The sequence below is a fragment of the Lynx rufus genome, unplaced genomic scaffold (genome assembly GCF_022079265.1).
Source record: "Lynx rufus isolate CCGP_SWC_20201006 ecotype Redwood Valley unplaced genomic scaffold, mLynRuf1.p SCAF_25, whole genome shotgun sequence".
NCBI lineage: Eukaryota > Metazoa > Chordata > Mammalia > Carnivora > Felidae > Lynx > Lynx rufus.
This window is the reverse complement of record NW_025814840.1, coordinates 15,252,768-15,272,545: the sequence shown is the minus strand read 5'-3', so window position 1 is coordinate 15,272,545 and position 19,778 is coordinate 15,252,768. Positions and strand designations below refer to the sequence as shown.

Genomic DNA, 19,778 nt, shown 5'->3' with positions numbered 1-19,778 from the left:
CCGTCCACATAGCTTTACGCCATTGGATCTCTTTACTGCCTTTTGAGCCATACTTCAGAAAGCAGGGAGGGTCAACCCAACAGGTCCGTTGACCGCCATGCTAGGCAGAGGCCCAGGGTCAGTAAGGAGGCCAGAGGGGCAGGTGCAGAGCGGGATGAGACCACGTGGCTCTGTGATCCCTAGCAAATCAGGTATCTTAAGATGTCTTCTAACGCCACCGAGGCACCACCCTCGGGGCCCTGCCTCTCCTGATGTGCTCAGATCCGCCTGAACCCCCAGTTGGTTTACTGAATGGGAGGAGAAGGGCAGAGGCCCTGGGTCCTCACGCCTACCTTCACGGCGCTGAAGCAGAGCACGTGGAGCAGGGCAGCGGAGGCGGCACTCCGGGCCACGCTGTAAACAGCCGACGTCATCCCGGAAACGGCTGAAACACAAACACCAACGGTCTTGTGGTCAATAAATGTAACGACGCGAGGAGACGGTGGCGGGTCTGGAATACAAGATGTCTGCCGGGGGTGGAGGGGGGCAAAGAGGAAGTCCGAGGGGTCAGACCAAAGCACTGGATGACTATTACTACGAGAAAGACAGACCACTTACTAAACATGCAGGAGGAAAGCATTTAGAGAGAACTGGGGGCACCATTCGTAGAAGACTGCGTGAACAGGCCCTGTGAGGACGTAGGGAGACCTCCTTGTTTACAGTTGAAAGCTGCTGGCCACGATAAACCTCGCGGGTGAAGGTTTCCACAGAAGGGGGTCAGAGAGAGAGATGAGTGTAATGAACAAGCAACGCTAGCACGCATGTGTGTGTGTGTGTGTGTGTGTGTGTGTGTGTGTGTGTGTGTAATGAGGTGGTCATAGTACTGATCACCAGCAACGCCCGAGTGCTTCATGTACAATTTCATTTAGTTTTTACAGAACCCCTAGGAGATCCACATGTTCATTTCCATTTAGAGAAGCATGAACTTTAAAGTTAAGCAACCGGCACAAAGTCTCCAGGTAAGGATTAGGCGAGGTTTTATCCACCTCAGTGGGAATCTAAAGTGCCACGCCAAGGGAGGGTCCACACAGGTGGAGACACGGGTCCCCTGTCTGTACAGGTGCACGCAATGAAGCCGTTTAGTGCTCATGACAAAGAAAACCTAGCTGTCCGGACTCTCACTCCACTCAGCCCTTATCGGAACTTCAGACTCCTTTACAGGAAGAGTAGGATGTCAATGACCTACCAGAACCTCCAAAAAACAGCATGTCAATCTGTTCCAGAAGGTAAACGCAGAAAGTGTCGATCTGCGGGAAGAGCCCAAGGAGGGAAATCGCAGGGAAGCAATATAAAAATACTGGAAGTGAACAGACAAAGTTGACGGTAAGTGTGCGGTCGATGGCCACCAGGTCCCCGAGGCAATCCCGCCTGCTCCCATTCCAGCACCCGGCCCGCCCTGCCCGCGTCCTGGAGGCAAGACTGGACTCCTCGCACCCACAGAAGGAAGGTCTGCAGGCCGAGTGGAAACATGCCTGCAGAAGTAACAAGGGGCCGTGTCCGAGGAAGAGGCCTAGACGAGGACCCAGGAGAGACCTCGGGTGGTGAGGGAGGCAGTGGAACAGTCCATAGTTTGCAAGAGCAGCTTTGCATGTGGGGGGCATGAGCATGGGAGGAAGAATCTGGGAAACTCCAGAAACAGGCAAACCTAAAGGGTGGTAGGTGGGCGGGTCTCTCCCTGCACGGGGGCGGGGGGTGCCAACATCGGAGCTGGGGGCTCCTCACTTTGTGCCTCTGTCCCCTGGTGCACTTGACGTGCTGAGCATCACCACATCTAAATGCCAACCACAGATTCGAGTTCAGTGGGAACTCCAGGTTCGCAGAGGAACAAGGGAGGGTGGTGAGTAAGACGCCACCACGGGTGATGGTGGGGCACTGAAGGGACTGACTCCCCGGACACTGGAGCACCTGGGACACGAAGGTATCCCTGCCTGGCCAGAGGACCGTGTTCCGTCCCAAAATTGTAACAGTGCAGCTGGATAAAACATCCACATGCCAGGACTCCACCTGTCCCCCAGATCATTTGTTACAGGAAATAAGACGTACCAGAGCTGCGTTTCACAGCTACTTCCCTATTATCCTCTCTTGCTCAAGTCTTTGTAAGTTGGCTTTCATAGAAACACAGAATCTCCCATTCCTTCTGCTATAATACATCTGTCTTCTGTCTCAGTTTATTGAGTAGCATGTCAATGTAGTTCGATACTGGTAAGCCTTAATAAAACTAAGGAAATTTGATTTGAAATCCCATATGCCCAAACGTTGGAACTATGTGCTAACACTGTGCATAAACCACAGTCAACAGTGGGAGTGGGGATGGTGGGGGGGTGGTTTCAGCTATTTCTGAAAAATCAGAAATGTAAACTTTCCATTGTGAAATTGTAGAAACGAGAGTATCTGTACGGTCCCATGCTCTTGCTAGTAGTGGCTTAAAAGTAAGTATGGGACAATCCCCTCTATGATAATACCAGGGAACTGTTTCAACTCTTTGCGGTTGGAACCATGTTTTGCTACATGTGGTGATTTTGCTGTAATGTTTTCTGTGGCAAGATTTCAATGATATTGTAAAAACCTAGAGCATCTGCGAGTAATGCACTTCTCAACCAAAGTATGCAATAAGACACAAATAGTGACCTACTAAACATAATTGTATAAGACACCATTTTTTTCACTTGTGAACGGAACTCAAAGATATGGGGGAGACATAAGAAATAAAGAGAAATTTAATTATAGAGCATAATTATAGGCATCAAAATTTAAATCCACATAATTTCAAGTGAACTAACATTTTTCTGAACTCTGAGACTCAAACCCACCACTGAAGATTGCACACTAAGCTGCACTCCCCATGGCCAGGATAGGGGCAGAGGGAAGGTGTGATGAGATTGCATTAGTTCACCTTCTCAAGCGCTGTGCATGTGGCAAAAACCACACCAAGAATGAAGAACTTCCAGGGAAAAGTACGGGTGTGAAACAATATTTAAGGAAGCTGAATATTGGAAAATGTTCAAAAAGCATGTAGGGTGCCTGAGTGGTTCAGTCAGTCAAGCATCTGACTTTGGCTCAGGTCAGATGTCAGGGTCTGTGGGTTCAATCCCCATGTCAGGCTCTGTGCTGACAGCATGGAGCCTACTTGGGATTCTCTCCGTCTTCCCTCCTCTCTCTGCACTTCCCCTGCTCACACTCTCTCTCTCTCAAAAAGAAGTATTCTCTATTAGAAATACATGAGGCAATGAAACCACACCTATGGAAGCAAAAAGGACTGGAGCCAGTGAATCATGGTCTGAGGGCGCTACGATGGTGGGAGACACGGGGGAGCTTTGGCCAGAGATGCTGTGGCCGTGCTGCAGAACCCGAGTTTCCTGGCCACAGTGGAAGGACAGCAGTCCACATGGAGCCCAGCGTCTAGATCCTTCCCAGGATGTATGAGAGAAGGAAATCGTTACTCTTTACGATCAAAGCCAGGAAGGTGGAAGGAGAGCAAGGTGGGGAGCCCACACATCTCATGTGTCAGGCCACATGAGATGGCCTTTTTTTTTTTTTTTCATGTTTGCTTTAAAGTCTTTATTATCCTGAATACAAAAGACAGAAGTCCTTGAGGATATAACAGAGTTCTTTATGTGGAAACATTATTTTTTTTTACAAGTGAAAAAATAAATACCTCTTGGAATAAAGGCTTATATGCTAATATGTGCCATAAAAAAGTAGAGTTTTAATATTTGACAAAATGCCTGTGCAAAGAAACAAATGCATAAACACATTACTGCTACATTAAGGCAATATGAAAAGTATACTCGGAAATCTCAGTAAAGTGACAGTGTAGGTTCCTAGCTTTAACTTAGCTAGTATTGCACCCAATAACGTCACTAGGTGTCCCGATGTCCTAGAAATAAAGAATAAAGAAGCAGCCAGGGCGCCTTGATTTCAACTCAGGTCACGATCCCAGGGTTGTGGGATTGAGCCCCACGTCAGTGAGGAACCTGCTTGGGATTCTCTCTCTCTCTCTCTCTCTCTCTCTCTCTCTCTCTCTCTCTCTCTCTCCCCTCTGCCTCCTTTCCCACTCACTCTCTCTCTCTAAAATAAAAAATATATATATATTTAAAAAGGAGCTAAATGGTTTTTGCATTAGAACAATTAAAAAAATATGCCTGAAGTTGCTGAGGTTATTTTGTCCTTTTTCCAAAAGTAAAAGAAAAAGTCCCTGTGGCTACTGGCAATTTTCCCTGTGAACAGGTTTTTTTCTTAGCATACCACTGAGAGGGTCTATAATTTTCTCTCACTTCTTCCCTACTCCTCATTTTCCCTAATAATTACCATAAATGCAGAAACTTCTGGTACAGTCCCATTTCTTGCCAAGCAACATTTATAAATAAAAACATTGTAGCTTCTTTTTTTTTTTTAATGTGACTAATGATACTCGTTACTATTCTATCCTACTACTATTAGGTTTACTTTGAGAGAGAGAACACACAGAATGAAAATAACATGGAAATAAACCTGAAACCTACACAGTTGATGTGAATGTATACGTTGCGTGTCTTCAAGATGCCTTATCTGTGTGTTAACTGATTGTCCTGAGGATGGACTATACTCTGAGCCCCCAAAACAGCCTTTATAGAAGACACACAGAGAAGACAAACGTGAGGTGTCACCGGGCAGAGGAGAGGGGTACATTCCAGTAACTCGTCACAAAACCTCCATCCACTTCCAAGGGTGGCATTACTGGAGATGCATTGTTGTAGGCTGGGGGTTGTGGTCGGAAGGACTAACGGAAAACAGAAAACTCAGATCTGAAAGGGATCCACACAGTGCATGGGGTCGTGCTGCAAACGACAACCACCTCATCTTGCCTGAGCCCTTTCCGCGTCCGGAACTCCTCGCTTCACCAGGTAACCCCGCAGTACCACTGCACCCCTCTAGGCCAAACCATCTTACAGGTGTTTCTTGCAGGGAGCCGTATTCCTGGCCATGACTACTAATTACAGCTACAACAACGGTGAATCACCATCGCCTGTACCTCCAGCACCCAAGCATTTCTTCTCGTTCTCCTGCCTCCCACCCCATCTCAGGGCACACTCTAGCTTTGCTCCTGCTCCTTTTGAAGTACGATACTAAGACACTGAAGACCTTTTGGCTTCCTCATCAGGGGGATAATTACAAAGACAGCCTCCCTCGCCGGCTTTTGCTGAAGTCACCCGAATGGAAAGTATTAAAAATTCCAGCCCAGAGGTCTCCATGTCTGACTGAGCACAGGCAAGGGATACTCAGAGGTCCCTTCACCTCCCTCCCGAAAATAAAAAGGAAGAATTGTCCCTTATAATGAAAGAGAAGTGCCCACAGGGATATGCTGAATATCTATGAGGGGTCTTAGAGGGGAAAATTATATAAGAATATTACCCTCAGTGTTTCTATGTCTTTAACTCACCATCCCCCAACCCCAGCCCCAGCCTATAAAAGCAACAAGTCCCTGCCACCGACTCTGTCTTTCTTATGTCCCCAAGTTCCCTGCCTCCTGGCAACGTACATCCCACCTTCTTGCATTGTTCTATTAAGTAATTGAGAGGCTTGCCTTTGAGATGCTCCTCTCTTTGCATTAAATAAGATAAGCAGCCTCTCCATCTTCCCTACCCACCCAATTTCCACCTGACTCCTCTCCCACTACTGGCTCACATTCAACCCTTTCTGCCCTGGGAGGCAGAGGAGGCAGGGTCAGCTCCCCGCCCCTTTCCAGCTCCCCTCCCCTGGCCGCCTCTCCTCCCTCTGATGGGTTCATGGTGTTGAGCAGAAAGCAGGAGTGGCAGCAGGTAACAGAAATATCAGCAAGAAGGCATGATTCTAAGAACCATGTCACCTTTCCCAGCACTAGGCAGAGGAGCATCACAGCACGAGAAGCAGACAGCACCTTTAGACCACCTGATGGAAAACAAGGTCACGTGGGCTAAGTTCCTATTTCCTGTCCTTTTTCTTTTTAAATGCATTTATTTAATTTGAGAGAGGGGGCAAGGGAGGGGCAGAGAGAGAGAGAGAGGGAGAGAGAGAGAATCCCAAGCAGAATCCGTGCTATGCTGTCAGCGCAGAGCCCGATGTGGGGCTCAATCCCATGAGCCGTGAGGGGCGTCTGGGTGGCCCTGATCTAATAACCTTGACATTCTTATAAAAAAGGGGAATTTGGACATTTGGACACCGAGACAGACACACACAGAGGGAAGATGAAGTGGACAGACAGAGGGACAAGGCCATCTATGAGCCAAGGAGGGAGGCCTGGGACAGGCCCTTCCCTCGTGCCTTCAGAGATTTTAGACTCCTGGCCTCCAGAACTATGAGACAAGACATCCCTGATGTTCTCAGGGACCCATTAGTGGTACTTTGTAATGGCAGCTATCGGAAAACACACACTCCTTTTTCTCCCAATAACCTTTTGTTTCCTCCTGATTTTTTCTTCTCTCCCTGTTGGTTTCTGAACTTAACAATGGCAGCAGTTATTATCCACTCAGATCCCTTGCTAATGAGGGACAGAAGGTGGAGAGGTTCCATAAAGAAGAATTGCCCTCGCTTTCCCCCATCGAGTCAGAAAAACAGTATATACCTCTATCCCCTTCCTCTCATTCCCAGTTGTTCTAAATCTGTTCCACAATCTTTTCCTGCTCGGTGCAAATTAGTGTGTTTAACACATTCACTCCGTAGGGATTGCTATTGTTCTAGTTTTCCCTTTTTCTTTATCCCAGAAGTCATTTAGTTGGCTTGCTGGATTATTTATCGCTATTTTTACCTGTCACTGTTGACAAGCAGACAAAAAAACATGTATTAAGGAAAAGCTCTAATGAGGGAAAGGGAATTCCAGATAGAAAGATGCGAAATGCCACATTCCCTGCCCCATGTCCACTCCTCAATGGAATTGGTCTGAAGAAAAATAACATGAGAATATACATAGCCAGTAGCTTATTTGAGAACAAGGGTTTCTGCTAAAAGTAAAATCTCACCAAGTACATTAAGGTCTTACTTTTGGGGCCCTGATAACGTTTCACATTCTGATGCCAGGGCAAATTTGCTATGCCAAGACAACCACATTTATTGCAATGCCATTGGCTTGTTTATAGTAGCAAATTAAATAGAGAGAAATGGTGGAGACGCCCATGTACAGAAAAACAATTTCTCAATGGAATGTATGCCATGCTTTTCTTCCTCTTTCTACAGATCGTCTTCAGGGGGTGCTTATGAAGTCCCTACTTACTGAAAGGCTGAGCTGAACAGGCCAAAAAGGACTATATAAGCTTTCCCTGTGTTCATTCGTTCATCCACTCAACAAACATTTCTTTAGTGCCTGTATTTACCAGACACAGGGCAGGGTGCCAGGGATTCAGGGTGAGAAAGGAGGCGTGGCCTCGGCCATGCCCGGATTGACTCCAGCAGCATACAAGCTAGTGAGGGAGCAGACGTTAGTCAAATATCACAAGTGCAGCTGATGACCACACAATGGGTTTGGTGCTCTGAAAAGTATGGTTTGGGGGGACAGAAGACAGGACCATGCTTAGGGGAATGGACCATCAACTAGCATGGTCAAGGGGGTTGGGGCGCCACAGAAGAGGAACACAAGACATGAGCATGAGATGAAGAGGTGTGCCAGGGTAGTTAGGGTTCCAGATCAGGTCACAAGGATTTGTAAGAGGTGGAACTCTATCAGCACTAACCCGTGCTCGAGACCCTAGGAAAAGATGGTCATGAGGTGCCCAAGATTGAGTGTGCGGTGCAGAGAGGGAAGGCAACATTTTGACACAGACACCTGTTTCTTGAACATCTTCCAAAATGCTGTCATGCCCTCTCCACCTCTAATCCCCAGGCCCTCCTGTGCCGTTGAGCTCTGGACCCCAGCGCTGCCATTGGCTAAGAGGAAACAGGAAAGGACGGTCTCCAGCATGCACAACCGTGACTGGGCATCTGCATCCACTCAAACGCTGCACTTTCCATTGCAGCTAATCTCAGGAGGGAGATGGGAGAGCACATTTATAAGAAGATAAAAGTAACTGAAGTCTTTTTCGGAGCGTATGCACGCGTGTGTGTATGTAACAGGAAGAGAGATGTTGTGGGCACAAAGGTGGGCTTATCTGGGGCTGGGTATGGGGGAGTGAATAGTTTGCTACCAACACGGCAGGAAGAGGAGTGGGGAGATGGTGACTGAGAAGGCGAGTCAGAGGGTGCAATGTCTACCTCGGTGTCACCTACAAGGAACACGAAGATATGCCATAGTGGAGGGCCCTTTCCAGTCCACTAGAGAGACTCAGGAGGAAGTGTCATGGGGGCCAGAGAAAGAATGATATGGGACCTATGGCTTTGAAAAGCTCCTCCTGAGTAAGATATCCAACTGGAAAGCAATAGATCCAGGGGCTGGTATCTCCGGTAGTTGCCCTTTCCCAATCCATTTGGGCAACGTGATCACAGCCAGTCACAGGCAGGTGTGTGTGTCAACCCCTGGAGGTCATCGCAAGAATTCTCAGGGCATTACGAGGCAAGCCCTCAGAGCTGCAGGCGACACTGGGGCAGCCTCTTCACAGAAGGATGATGATAATCGCTAACACCCGGTGCCCGGCCCTCTTCTGTACGTTTAAATACACGGACACGTTTCAAACTTGAACCAACCCCTGAGGTGACTACCATTTTTGTGCCCACAGCACAAAAGAATTTTTCTCCAGGTCACGTAACTAGTAACGTGGCAGAGCTAGAATTCAAACGGCCAGGCACCCTGCTCCAGAGGTTGGGCTCGAAACCATCACACTGTGCAGGCTTCCCGTGTAAATAGGGCACGTCACGCGAAACTCCGTCTGGACCTAAAGGTGTGCACAGAGTACCAGGGACAGACTGGGTGACCAGCATGCCCAGGACCCTACCTCGACGGAGAACCATACACACTCAAGCGTTACTAGAATGTCTGTGCCATGTGCCATGTGACATGTGACAATGTCTGTCCCACCTGGGACGGCCACCCAGGTGGCAAAACCCCCTCACCCTGGGGAGCCCCACCGATGCCTCACACCAGGCACCACAGCAACCAGCCTTCAGATATTACAGTGTTGCAGGGCGCCAGGGCGGCTCAGTCCCTTAAGGGTCCGACTTTTGCTCAGCTCATGAGCTCACGGTTCATGAGTTCAAACCCCGCATCCAACTCTGCTGACAGCTCAGAGCCTTGGAGCCTGCTTCAGATTCTGTGTCTCCCTCTCTCTTTGCCTCTCTCCAGCTCACACTCTGTCTCTCTCTCTCTTTCTCTCAAAAATAGACATTAAAAAAAAAAAAAGGTATTACAGTGTTACAACTTCTGTGTCATTGATACCACAATGCTTTAGAATGATTCTGCCATTGAATGCTCTGGGGCTCCAGCTTCTAAAGGTATACAAGCCAAAAGAGAGATGCATCTCTCTTCATCCAGTAATCAAATAAGGAGGTTTCTCCAACTAGCGATTCAGAATACAAAGGGGAGACATATCCTCCCACCTCTATATCCTTCCCCACAACCCCCAAATTCACTCACCTATTAACAGGTCCCTAGCTGATTGGAGGGACCTTGGAGAGAAGAGCTTCAGCCCATAGACAACGTAAGTGGGAGGGTGCCGGGCTTTGGCCCCTGTGTCAAGAAGCAAAATAAGGCCACACAGCACACAAAAATAGATTGGTCTGCTATATGTTATGATTTGGTTGTGTCCCTAGAAAACAAACACAATATCTGAATGGTACCTATTATTTGGATTAAATGACAAAAATCTCATAGTCAGAAATTTATATCATATCATACAACTTATACCATACAACATTCTCCCCCCGCTCCCAGCATAATTCATATACACAAATCACCAGGAAAAGAGAAAAAAAAAAAAAAACTCTGATGCTTGTTCTGACAATTAAGGACAAGAATATCAAAAAGAATGTTATGCCTCTCAGACTCAACAAGATTTAGCTGAAAATTTAATTACCATCCTTAGATACAATCTAGATCTAATCAGTGATCCCCTAACAGTGAAACTTCCATTTGTATTGTTCATTTCAAATGCAAAACTAATATAAGCCATTATTTGCCCTATGTGGTCTAACTTGAGCCCCACTACTATTAAGAAATAGAATTATAAGTTGTGGGCTTTGATTTCTCTGTCTTAAAAAGCAAGGCAATACAGATACAAAGTTATACCCACAGAGATTGCAGAAAATGTCTTAGTGTAGAGCGGGGGAATAATCCAATTTTTAAAAACTCACCATTTATATACATTTTCCTTTGAGGAGGACCAAAAGCTTAACAGATCTCATCTTGGCCCTCAAAATGTTGTTATGAGGAGAAGTAGAAACATGTTTATTCTTCTCCTTGAATGGATAGAAAAATTATGGGAAAGACAGAACACCAAACTTTCCAGGGCAAAGCCAATGAAGAATTTACATGTCACAAATCAGTGCACAATTCATAAGGCTCAAAACACCACCAAAAATGAATTAGGGGGAGAATATTCTTTGCAATTCATGAACTACTTTCGGTGGAAAAAGTAAAGACGAAAGTGATACGGCTTTGGATGTGAATTTTTAAAGTCACTGCCTTGAACGTGTTATATTTAGAAATGCAATTTAAATTGCCACTGCTTCTATACTAGAGATGGTCCTATTCTGAGACCATCTTTTAATAGGAAAGAAAACACAGGCTGTCCGTGGGGGCTGGCTATGTTTGGCCCTGAATCCAGCCTCAGTCTTGAAGGAACATTTGCACTCTTATGAAATTTCCTTTTGAATCCAACTGGGTCATAGATTAATGGGTATGGAAATACTTTTTCTGCATTAAAAAAAAAAAAAAAGTCAAAACTAAAGCCTAAGTGAGATTGTAATGCATTTCTTATCAAGTGAAAAGCAAAATAACTCTGGTTGCTACAGATAGATACTTGGTATACAAACACACAAGACCTTCCTCAAAGTGACACCATACAGAAGATATAATTAAAGAGCGACCTCCCACTTGTCCCGATTCTTCCTTTTCCTAAAAGGTTTAAAAATACATTTTCTAGGAATTGAAAGTCTGGCCTGGAACAAGTCTGTGATCCCATCTTAAATCTGACAAGTCAAACTTTGTTAATGGGCAGGGGAATGCTTCCTTGTAATGGTAATTTATGAAACAAAACGTAAGGCTGGCTCCCTCACAAACAGCCTGCCCTCATCATCCACCAATGCCTCACCTCACTGCATGTTCTGGGTCCCCAAACCGTTCTAAGCGTGACCCTAACAGGTGGCACAGACATGACTTTTATTTTCCTTCATTCCTAAGAAAGTCCCCTAATAAAATTCCTTTGCTCTCCAATTCCTTCTTTCCCATGCAAGTCAATCATCAGACCCCCCAAGGATTGCTTTTTCTTTTCTTCAAGAGAAAAAATTCCACTAGTTCAACCAGGTCAAGTCTGATCAGTCTTTTTTGCAACTCCTCCAACTATCCCTCCCCGCCCTCCCCCCCCACCCCACCCCAGCCATGTGGTTTCAACTTGAAAATGCCCTGGGGAAGCTCCCCTGACATCAGCTGTGGGGCATCCTGGAGGCTGTCTGCGCATGCCTCTGATTTCCCACCAGCCCCACCCACATGTACGAGGTCTGGGCCAGGGCAGCTTCTGGAAGGGCGAAGCCAGAGAATCAACACCTCCGGGGACCCCACCTCTGGAGAGTCGTGGTGCACGTGGCTAAGGGGACAAGGCCATTCGAATCATCCCCATAGCAAGACAGGGGGCTAGTCAAAGGCTTCAAAGTTATTAAGACAAATATAAAAGGTGTTTATTATAAGGGAAGACGGGGTGTCAGAGAACCTGGGGTGCAGCTGGGCCTCGGTGGTGAGTAAATCTGGGCTGTTAACCCTGTTAACCAGGTCACGCTGCAACCCCCCCATCTCAGCTGGCCGCAGGTGCCAGCCCTGGGCTCTGTGCGCCCTCAGTCCGCAGGGCAGGAGAGAGAGCACCTCATACCTGCAGAGTCTGCACACATTCCCGTCTGGCCACATTCAGGACCTGGTATTTTTTTGGGCCGGTGTGAATGGCCAGGGCACCAAGAGCTAACATTTGTCCCGCCTTTCCTGTGCCCCAGGCACCATTCTACCCACGTGGCCAGTCCCCGGAACGCACCAAGAAGTACTTACTATTCTCATTTTGCCAAGGGTAATCTGTGGCATAAGTTTTAATAATAATTTTTTGCGAAATTACGAAATTTACCCCCGGCTTCCCACACAGAAAGCGGTGTGGCGGAGCAAGGATTCGGAGGCTGGGTGGGCACTGGCCTCCCGGCCGCCTGGCCACTGCGTGCTGACTCCCGACAACAACCGGGCAGAGGAGCCCATTGGGCACTGGGTCCAGGCCCCAGGACTCAGCCTGACTTCACTAACGTTCATTCATAATCGTCATTCTTGAAACACATAATGTGAACGTCACTCGTGTGAAGCAGATATACAGAGAGCATGAGGAGAAGCATTAGTAATAGTTTTGGGGTGTTCAGCCCAAATGTCCATCAGCTGAGGAATGGATAAAGAAGATGTGGTTTATATACACAATGGAACACTACTGGCAATGAGAAAGAATGAAATCGTGCCATTTGCAACAATGTGGATGGAACTGGAGGGTATTATGCTAAGTGAAATAAGTCAGTCCGAGAAAGACAGATGTCACAGGTTTTCACTTATACGTGGATCTTGAGAAACTTAACAGAAGACCATGGGGGAAGGGAAGGGGAAAAAATAGTTACAAACAGAGAGGGAGGCAAACCATAAACACTGAGAACAAACTGAGGTTGATGGAGAAGAGGGGAAAATGGGTGATGGGCATCGAGGAGGGCACTTGTTGGGATGAGCACTGGGTGTTCTATGTAGTGATGAATCACAGGAATCTACTCCCGAAGCCAAGAGCACACTGCACACACTCTAATGTTAGTCAACTTGACAACAAATTGTATCAAAAAAAAAAAAAAAGACTTTGAACTCTAGATGGTGGAGAGGGTATAGAACATTAACGGCATACTCTGTCCACTGCTCTGGGGCACTGTTCACTGACGTGAACCCCCATCGTTAAAATAGGAGTTGGCTGTTTCATAGTTCATTACGATGGTACCAATCTGTTTACTCAGATATCTGTTTGTGCCTGGTGATGGGTTTTTTCTCACTTTAGCATTAGCAAATCAGCATTAGCAAATGCCTGAGCATTTTTAACTATACACTTCAGTCCCCATTGGATGTGGAGCAAAAGGGGGAAAGCTGGGGACCAGGCAGCCACTGCCCTACAGAGAGAAGAGCCCCAGTAAAACCAGAGCCAGTAAGTATTCCGTGACTCATACTGGGGTATATATAAGGATCCAAAACATTTTAGAGAAGGCGGTAGAGGCGATAAGCAGCAACCAAAAGGTCAAATAATTCCTAACAGATGACTATTAAAATGCTACTTCAGGGGCCCCTGGGTGCCTCAGTCGGTTGAGTGTCCAACTCTTGGCTTCAGCTAAGGTCATGATCCCAGGGTCGTAGGATCGACCCCAGCTTCAAAGTCCATGCTGAGCGTGGGGCCTGCTTAGGAATCTCTCTGTCACTCTGCCCCTCCCCTGCTCCTTCTCTCTCTCTCTAAAAATGAAACAAATAATAAAATGCTACTGGAGTCTAAATATGGTAGAAATTTGACAAGTTACTTTAAAAATTAAAAAGACATAGGCAAAAGAGTTTCTGTAAGCTTAGTTTATAATTTAATTTAGTTTATAACTTAATTTCACAGAATGATATATTTCGGGGCCAACTTCTAAGCTTTCCCGTCTGTGAACCTTGACAAATGGGTCAATGCAGTTGTCCAACCAAGGAGGCAGTGAAATGGACATCAAATGGTGCCCAACGTGCCATCCACTCTGCCACCCTTCTATTTTACGGTTTCTCACTACCTCAGCATTTCCCTCAATGACAGTGACCGACAGAGGGAAAGGTGATCACTTAAGTTCTGCCCTGATTTCACGGCAGAAATTAAGCATAAAAGAATTCAGAGAAGGCAATTTGGAGTGGCTCATGCTTTAAAGAATACTATTTTTTTGAGCAAAGGAAATACACAACTGAAGAGATAAACCTAATTTAATTTTCAGTCAAGAACCACTAAGACTCAGTTGACCTTCTTATTTCTAAGATTGAGGACTGAGAAAAATTTTTATAGGTCATTTAATATCATTCCTCTGACAGACACTACCCCCACCTAGGTGATCAAGGTCAACACCAACAGCGGTTAAGTCACGTAGACGGTACATAGCCTCAACGTGATGTGATGAAAATGGCTTTTTCCCTCAATGGTCTTGCTCCCAAAATTCTATAACCCCGGTCTAATCATAAAATAGACATCAGATAAATCCCGACTGAGGGGCAGTCTACAAAATCCCTGACCAATACTCCTCAAAACTGTCCAGCTCATCAAAAAAGAAGGAAAGTCTGAGAAGCTGTCATGATAACTAAACATAATGTGCTATTCTCGATGAGGTCCTCAAACAGAAAAGGCACATCAGGTTAAAACTAAGGAACTCTGAGTAAAATATGGACTTTGGTTACTAACAGTGTATCAATATTGGCTCACTAATTGCGAGAAATGTCACAATTTGATGCAAGAGGTAAATAACAAGTAGGGGAACTGGGTGTGGGGTACGTGGGAACTCTCTGTACTATCTTCCCAAGCGCTCTGTACCTCTAAAGCTGTTCCAAGATCGGAAGCGTATTCACAAAAATCATTCCCGATGATTTTGTATATAACAGGAAGTGGTACCAAATGTTCTCACTGTATAGTTGCCGTAGTTCACCGAGGAGAACACATAACAAGATACAGCCCTTGCTCTTTAGAGTTGGTACCGTAAGCAACGAAACGATAACTACGCCGAGTGGAAGGAGACAAGGAAAGAAACGTTTAAAGAGGACTGAGTCACTCGAGGCCCTGCGCCGGGCTCATTACACGTATTGTCCAATCCGCTCTTCACCAAATCCAACTGAGGCCGCTCTTGTTCACAGTTTAGCCGTAAAAAAGTTGCTAAGAGGGGCGCCTGGGTGGCGCAGTCGGTTGGGCGTCCGACTTCAGCCAGGTCACGATCTCGCGGTCCGTGAGTTCGAGCCCCGCGTCAGGCTCTGGGCTGATGGCTCAGAGCCTGGAGCCTGTTTCCGATTCTGTGTCTCCCTCTCTCTCTGCCCCTCCCCCGTTCATGCTCTGTCTCTCTCTGTCCCAAAAATAAATAAACGTTGAAAAAAAAATTAAAAAAAAAAAAAAAGTTGCTAAGATTCGTCAAGTGCTTCCACCGTACTACCAGATACTGTGCTGAGCACCTGAGCACCTTATCTTGTCCAATCCCCTTATGCTCCTCTGTCATGATTTCCTCTCTCACAGACGAAAAACCTGAGATGCAGAGAACTAACTTGCCCAAGATCTCATACTTTGTACATGGTCAGGCTGGATTCAAATCCCTAAATCTGCATGCCACCCCAGCGTTTGTCATGTATCATTTGAGATCACCACCTCTGTCATCCCCCGTCGGGGGGAGGGAGGGCGGTGAATGCAGATTCCCAGGCGCTGCCTCAGCCACCCCAACTCAGAATCCCTGCTGCCGCTGGGAAAGACACCTGAGTCTGGCTCTGTGCAGGAGATGCCAGTTTTCTGCTGTCCCTTAACATATCCTACTGAATTTTGCTTCCCGGGTGATCATCAGTGGTTACTGTTGGTTAGACCTGTGCACAGATCTGGGTACGCCAGTTAAAAGCTTCCTCGTCCATCCACTGCTTTACTGACAGTCTGATCCTCAGATGCTGCCAGTATCCACCTGAACCATCACTTTTTAAGCTCTGCTAGACCTGTTTTCTTTTATAACCAGACACATCTCTTTCAGGCCCAGGGTCTACTGTACCGTATCTATTAGCACGTCATTAATTCTGCATTTACATCTGAAATATACAGTGTTATGCAAAACTGTGACTTCTACTTTGCTATCTTCTGGTTTTAACAACTTGCTCAAAATCTGCCACCTGTGTTCTCCAGAAGGAAACAAAAAAGAAAAGAAAAGTCGGTCAATCACTCTCAGAGCAAGATGTGTCTGAATGTATTAATGACCCCTCCCCCTACAATGTACAAAACAATGTCATTTCTGGAAAGCCCTTTGGTCCATCTGATGACCAGGGCTGGCGTCGGCAGCAGGCTTGAGAGCCATCTCTGCGCCCAGCCTTGGTCAGCTCCCCTGACCATCTCCTTTCTGAGGTCTCCACATTTATAAACTGGAGACAATAAATTTGCCTTCTAAATGCCCACATGGTTCAGTCAGATTGCAAGAGGAAACATTTTGCAGCTACCGTATTTTCTCTCCCCACCAGAACTGTTTAAAAAAAAAAAAAAAAAAAAAGCCAAATCAAATCAGGGACTAATCTACTTAGAAATCGGTGTACAAGAATGAATAAACAGGTGTCTGGCTATGTCTTACTATGACAGCAAGAGAAGTCATTTCTTAACTCCCTCACTATGACACGCTTGCTTGGGGAAAGGAATAGCTACTTGACTGAGTCCTCGAGGAGCTAGACCAACATAGACAATATAACTCCAACTTGGAGCGATGACATAGGGTTGTTGCTAACAGACTTGACAAATCCACAGGGATTATGCAGCTGTATTCACCATCCACCTTTACTAGCATGTTCTGCATTATTGCTGAAGGTATATGCGGGAAATGAATGTTTAACAGCACGTAACACCCCTCCCCCAAGTCACCCAGAAAAACGGTGACACTGAGGTGTCATCACTCGAAAGGAGGGTTTATTTACTGAAGCAGAAGGGGAGGACGTGGCATCTAGGGTGGGCTCGAACAAAAAATTTCAGAGTTCCACATCTCTGCTCACTCCAGCTAACCCAGATTTCTGATGATAATCACAACAATACATCTTAATACCCTAATTATGCTGCTTCTACTCATCTTGACATTCAGACTCTGGAATAAAAAGAAGATGTATTATATGTAAACCAATTACGGGGAACAGAGGAATTTAACAAGATAGCAATGTATGCCATGTGATCGTCCAATTATAAGCTTTTCTTAATTACTATGAGCTAAACATGAGCTATCACAGATTTAAAAGCAGTCCTAAATCCTAGATATGAATTTTTTAAAAGCACAATGGAGCTAAGATCAAGCTTCCTTTCTCCGGTTTTCTTGGGGGCCCACAGCTTACCCTAACAAAGAAGAGAAAGCCCTCTAAGAGCTGAGAGGTCCACCGGGCAGGGGATTAGACCAGAGGCATGTGGTAGCCAGGGTACCTGCAGGGACAGTGCCGGACCCTGTCACTTAGCATCCTGCAAGGGAAGGGCAGCTGGGTCAGAGGAAGCTATGTGTGATTCAGAGCTCATGGAAGGATGCCGGAGCACCAACAGGTCAGTATCGGTGAACCCAGCGTCTCAGTTCTAAATGAGCCCAAAATCATGTGGGAGAAAAGTAACAATACTCTCGAAAATGTGGACTAGGAGGAGATCAGCTTCATGTAAAGAGAATAATGGTTCATGCTTACACAACTGATATTACCAATAACGATAGCTCCCACTTACTAAGCAATGTCTATGTTCCAGGCACCGTTTTAAGGAATTTAGATAGATTATTTAATCCCGACAGGCATTTTTATCATCCTTATTTGCATGCAGAGAAACAGAGAAACAGAGACATGGCAAGTACATGTATCTTCTTCCGAGTTCAACGTTCAAGCGGAGGAACCAGGAAACAAAAGCAGGCAGTCTGATTGCAGAGCCCGCCTTCCCACACTGGGCTGCATGGTCTACTCTGACATGAGTCCAGCGGGATAGAAAAGACCCTCGCCACCCTGTACACCCCCCCCACCACTGCCACTCACACCACGCTCTCAGATCTAGCCTGAAATCGGCAACCATGCATTCATATTTCTACGTATATATTCAATAGATGCACATTGATATATAGTTTGCCTCTTGGACAGATTTTGTTCCCCTCTCTTCAACACAAGCAGACGAGACAAGCTACTTGCCTGTTATTCGAAACTTACGTGTATTGGCGAGGCGGGGTCAGGCTGAACGCTCTAGAACACAAATCAGAAGTGTCTGTGTCATCATCTCATGATTTCAAGGATACATTAGTGATGGTAAGAATTAGATGTGGTCTTGCCTTTAACAGGGAATACTGGCAGCTGGCCATGACAAGGCAGAAGAGGAGCACCCACATGTCTTTGCAAAAGCCTTGGTTCAAGGTCAGAAATCCGAGTAGGGAAACCAGGACAATGAGTAAAACTGCCAGCACATTTTCCTTGACATCTTCAGTTCTGGGGAAAATAAATAAGAACCAAGGAAGTAAAAAGTGAGTCTGCTCCTAAAGATAATACCTGAATGCTTCTAAAAAGACCGACATCAACAGAATAGTTTGGCTTTTTAAGCTTTTGAAGCATGCCTTTATATGTGGTAACAGCATTTTAAGGCTTCTTTCTTTCTTTCATTATTCTTGTATTTTATAAGCGAAATCTCTATTTTAATCCCAAACTTCTGTTATTGGAAGAAATGAAATATAACTCCATGAGTCTCTTTGATCACTAAACTGGGTTTCCTGGGGGGAGAACAATTAACTATTCCACCTATGATAGTGAAATGTCTTTCAGACAAAGAGCTGTGCTGGTTCCTTTAAGTGTGGCGGGCGGGAGGTGGGGGGAGGCAGAGGAGGTGCATTATCACCTGGCTGAAGCAGGAAATCCCTCCTAGATACAATCTCCTCAGCCAGAATCCGCTTCCCAGTTTCAGGAGCTGGAGAGCTGACGTGTAAGAGGGTCTGACTGAGGTGTGTTGTGACCACAGTCTCACTGGGACCGTGAGGGACCTTTGCATAAGAGGTGCGAGATGCAGAGATGGGCTCATCCGGAGGTGGGCATGCTGTCGCTGGGTGTGAAGGTAGACAGGGTAAGGGAGCTTTAAGGTGCCGAGACAAGGGGATGAAGGCTGGATCTTGGAGGCTAAGTAGAATGGGGGAGGCAACAAGGGCAGAGGAGGCTGCTAGACAGGAGAAGGCAGACGGGCCCAAGTGCTTGGTATAGCTTGGCACTGGCAACGTTTGAGGATGGTCAGTGGCTGGGACTATGACTTTAGAGGTGAAAGGCTTCTATGGGAGGAGGCTTTACATGGGAGGGCATAGCGATGGGTGGAAGAGGCTGAAATGGAGCAAGGGAGAATGGTGTGGCCACAACGTCAGGAGTTCAGATGGGTCATTCCCAAGAAAGCTGAGCATATTGGTTTTTTTAATGTTTATTTATTTATTTTGAAAGAGAGAGAGAGCATGAGTGGGGGAGAGGGGCAGATGGAAAGAGAGAGAGAGAGAGAGAGAGAGAGAGAGAAAGAGGCAGGCTCCACGCTCAGCACAGAGCCCAACACGGGGCTTGAACTCACGAACCATGAGATCATGACCTAAACCGAAATCAAGAGTCGGATGCTCAGCCGAGTCATCCAGGAAGCCCAAGAATGATACGCATATTTTTTTACCTCGCCAATTGTCGCTCAGGAACATACTGATCTGTCCCATTAAATGATTTTCAGAACGGGACAGGCATCTACTGTACTCCTGGCAAGCAGGCACTCCTGTGTTTTTCCAAATTAATATACTTTATTTTGTAAGAGCAGTTTCAGATTCACAGCAAAACTGAGGGACCTAAGTACAAAGAGTTCTCGCATAGCCCACCCCGCAAACACACACACACACACACACACACACACACACAC

General features: G+C 46.2%; 1 protein-coding gene across 1 annotated transcript in view; it reads right to left on the bottom strand.

Annotated features, from left to right (window-relative positions):
- PCNX2 (pecanex 2) overlaps positions 1 to 19,778 on the bottom strand; it is a 300,801-nt gene that overhangs the window by 199,711 nt on the left and 81,312 nt on the right. The window contains exons 11-15 of the mRNA XM_047088754.1: positions 18,187 to 18,340; positions 18,068 to 18,100; positions 9,554 to 9,725; positions 1,226 to 1,336; positions 333 to 424 (exon numbers count right to left, since the gene is read on the bottom strand). Coding sequence (XP_046944710.1) covers positions 333 to 424; positions 1,226 to 1,336; positions 9,554 to 9,725; positions 18,068 to 18,100; positions 18,187 to 18,340 — 562 coding nt within the window. The remainder of the gene's footprint in view (positions 1 to 332; positions 425 to 1,225; positions 1,337 to 9,553; positions 9,726 to 18,067; positions 18,101 to 18,186; positions 18,341 to 19,778) is intronic.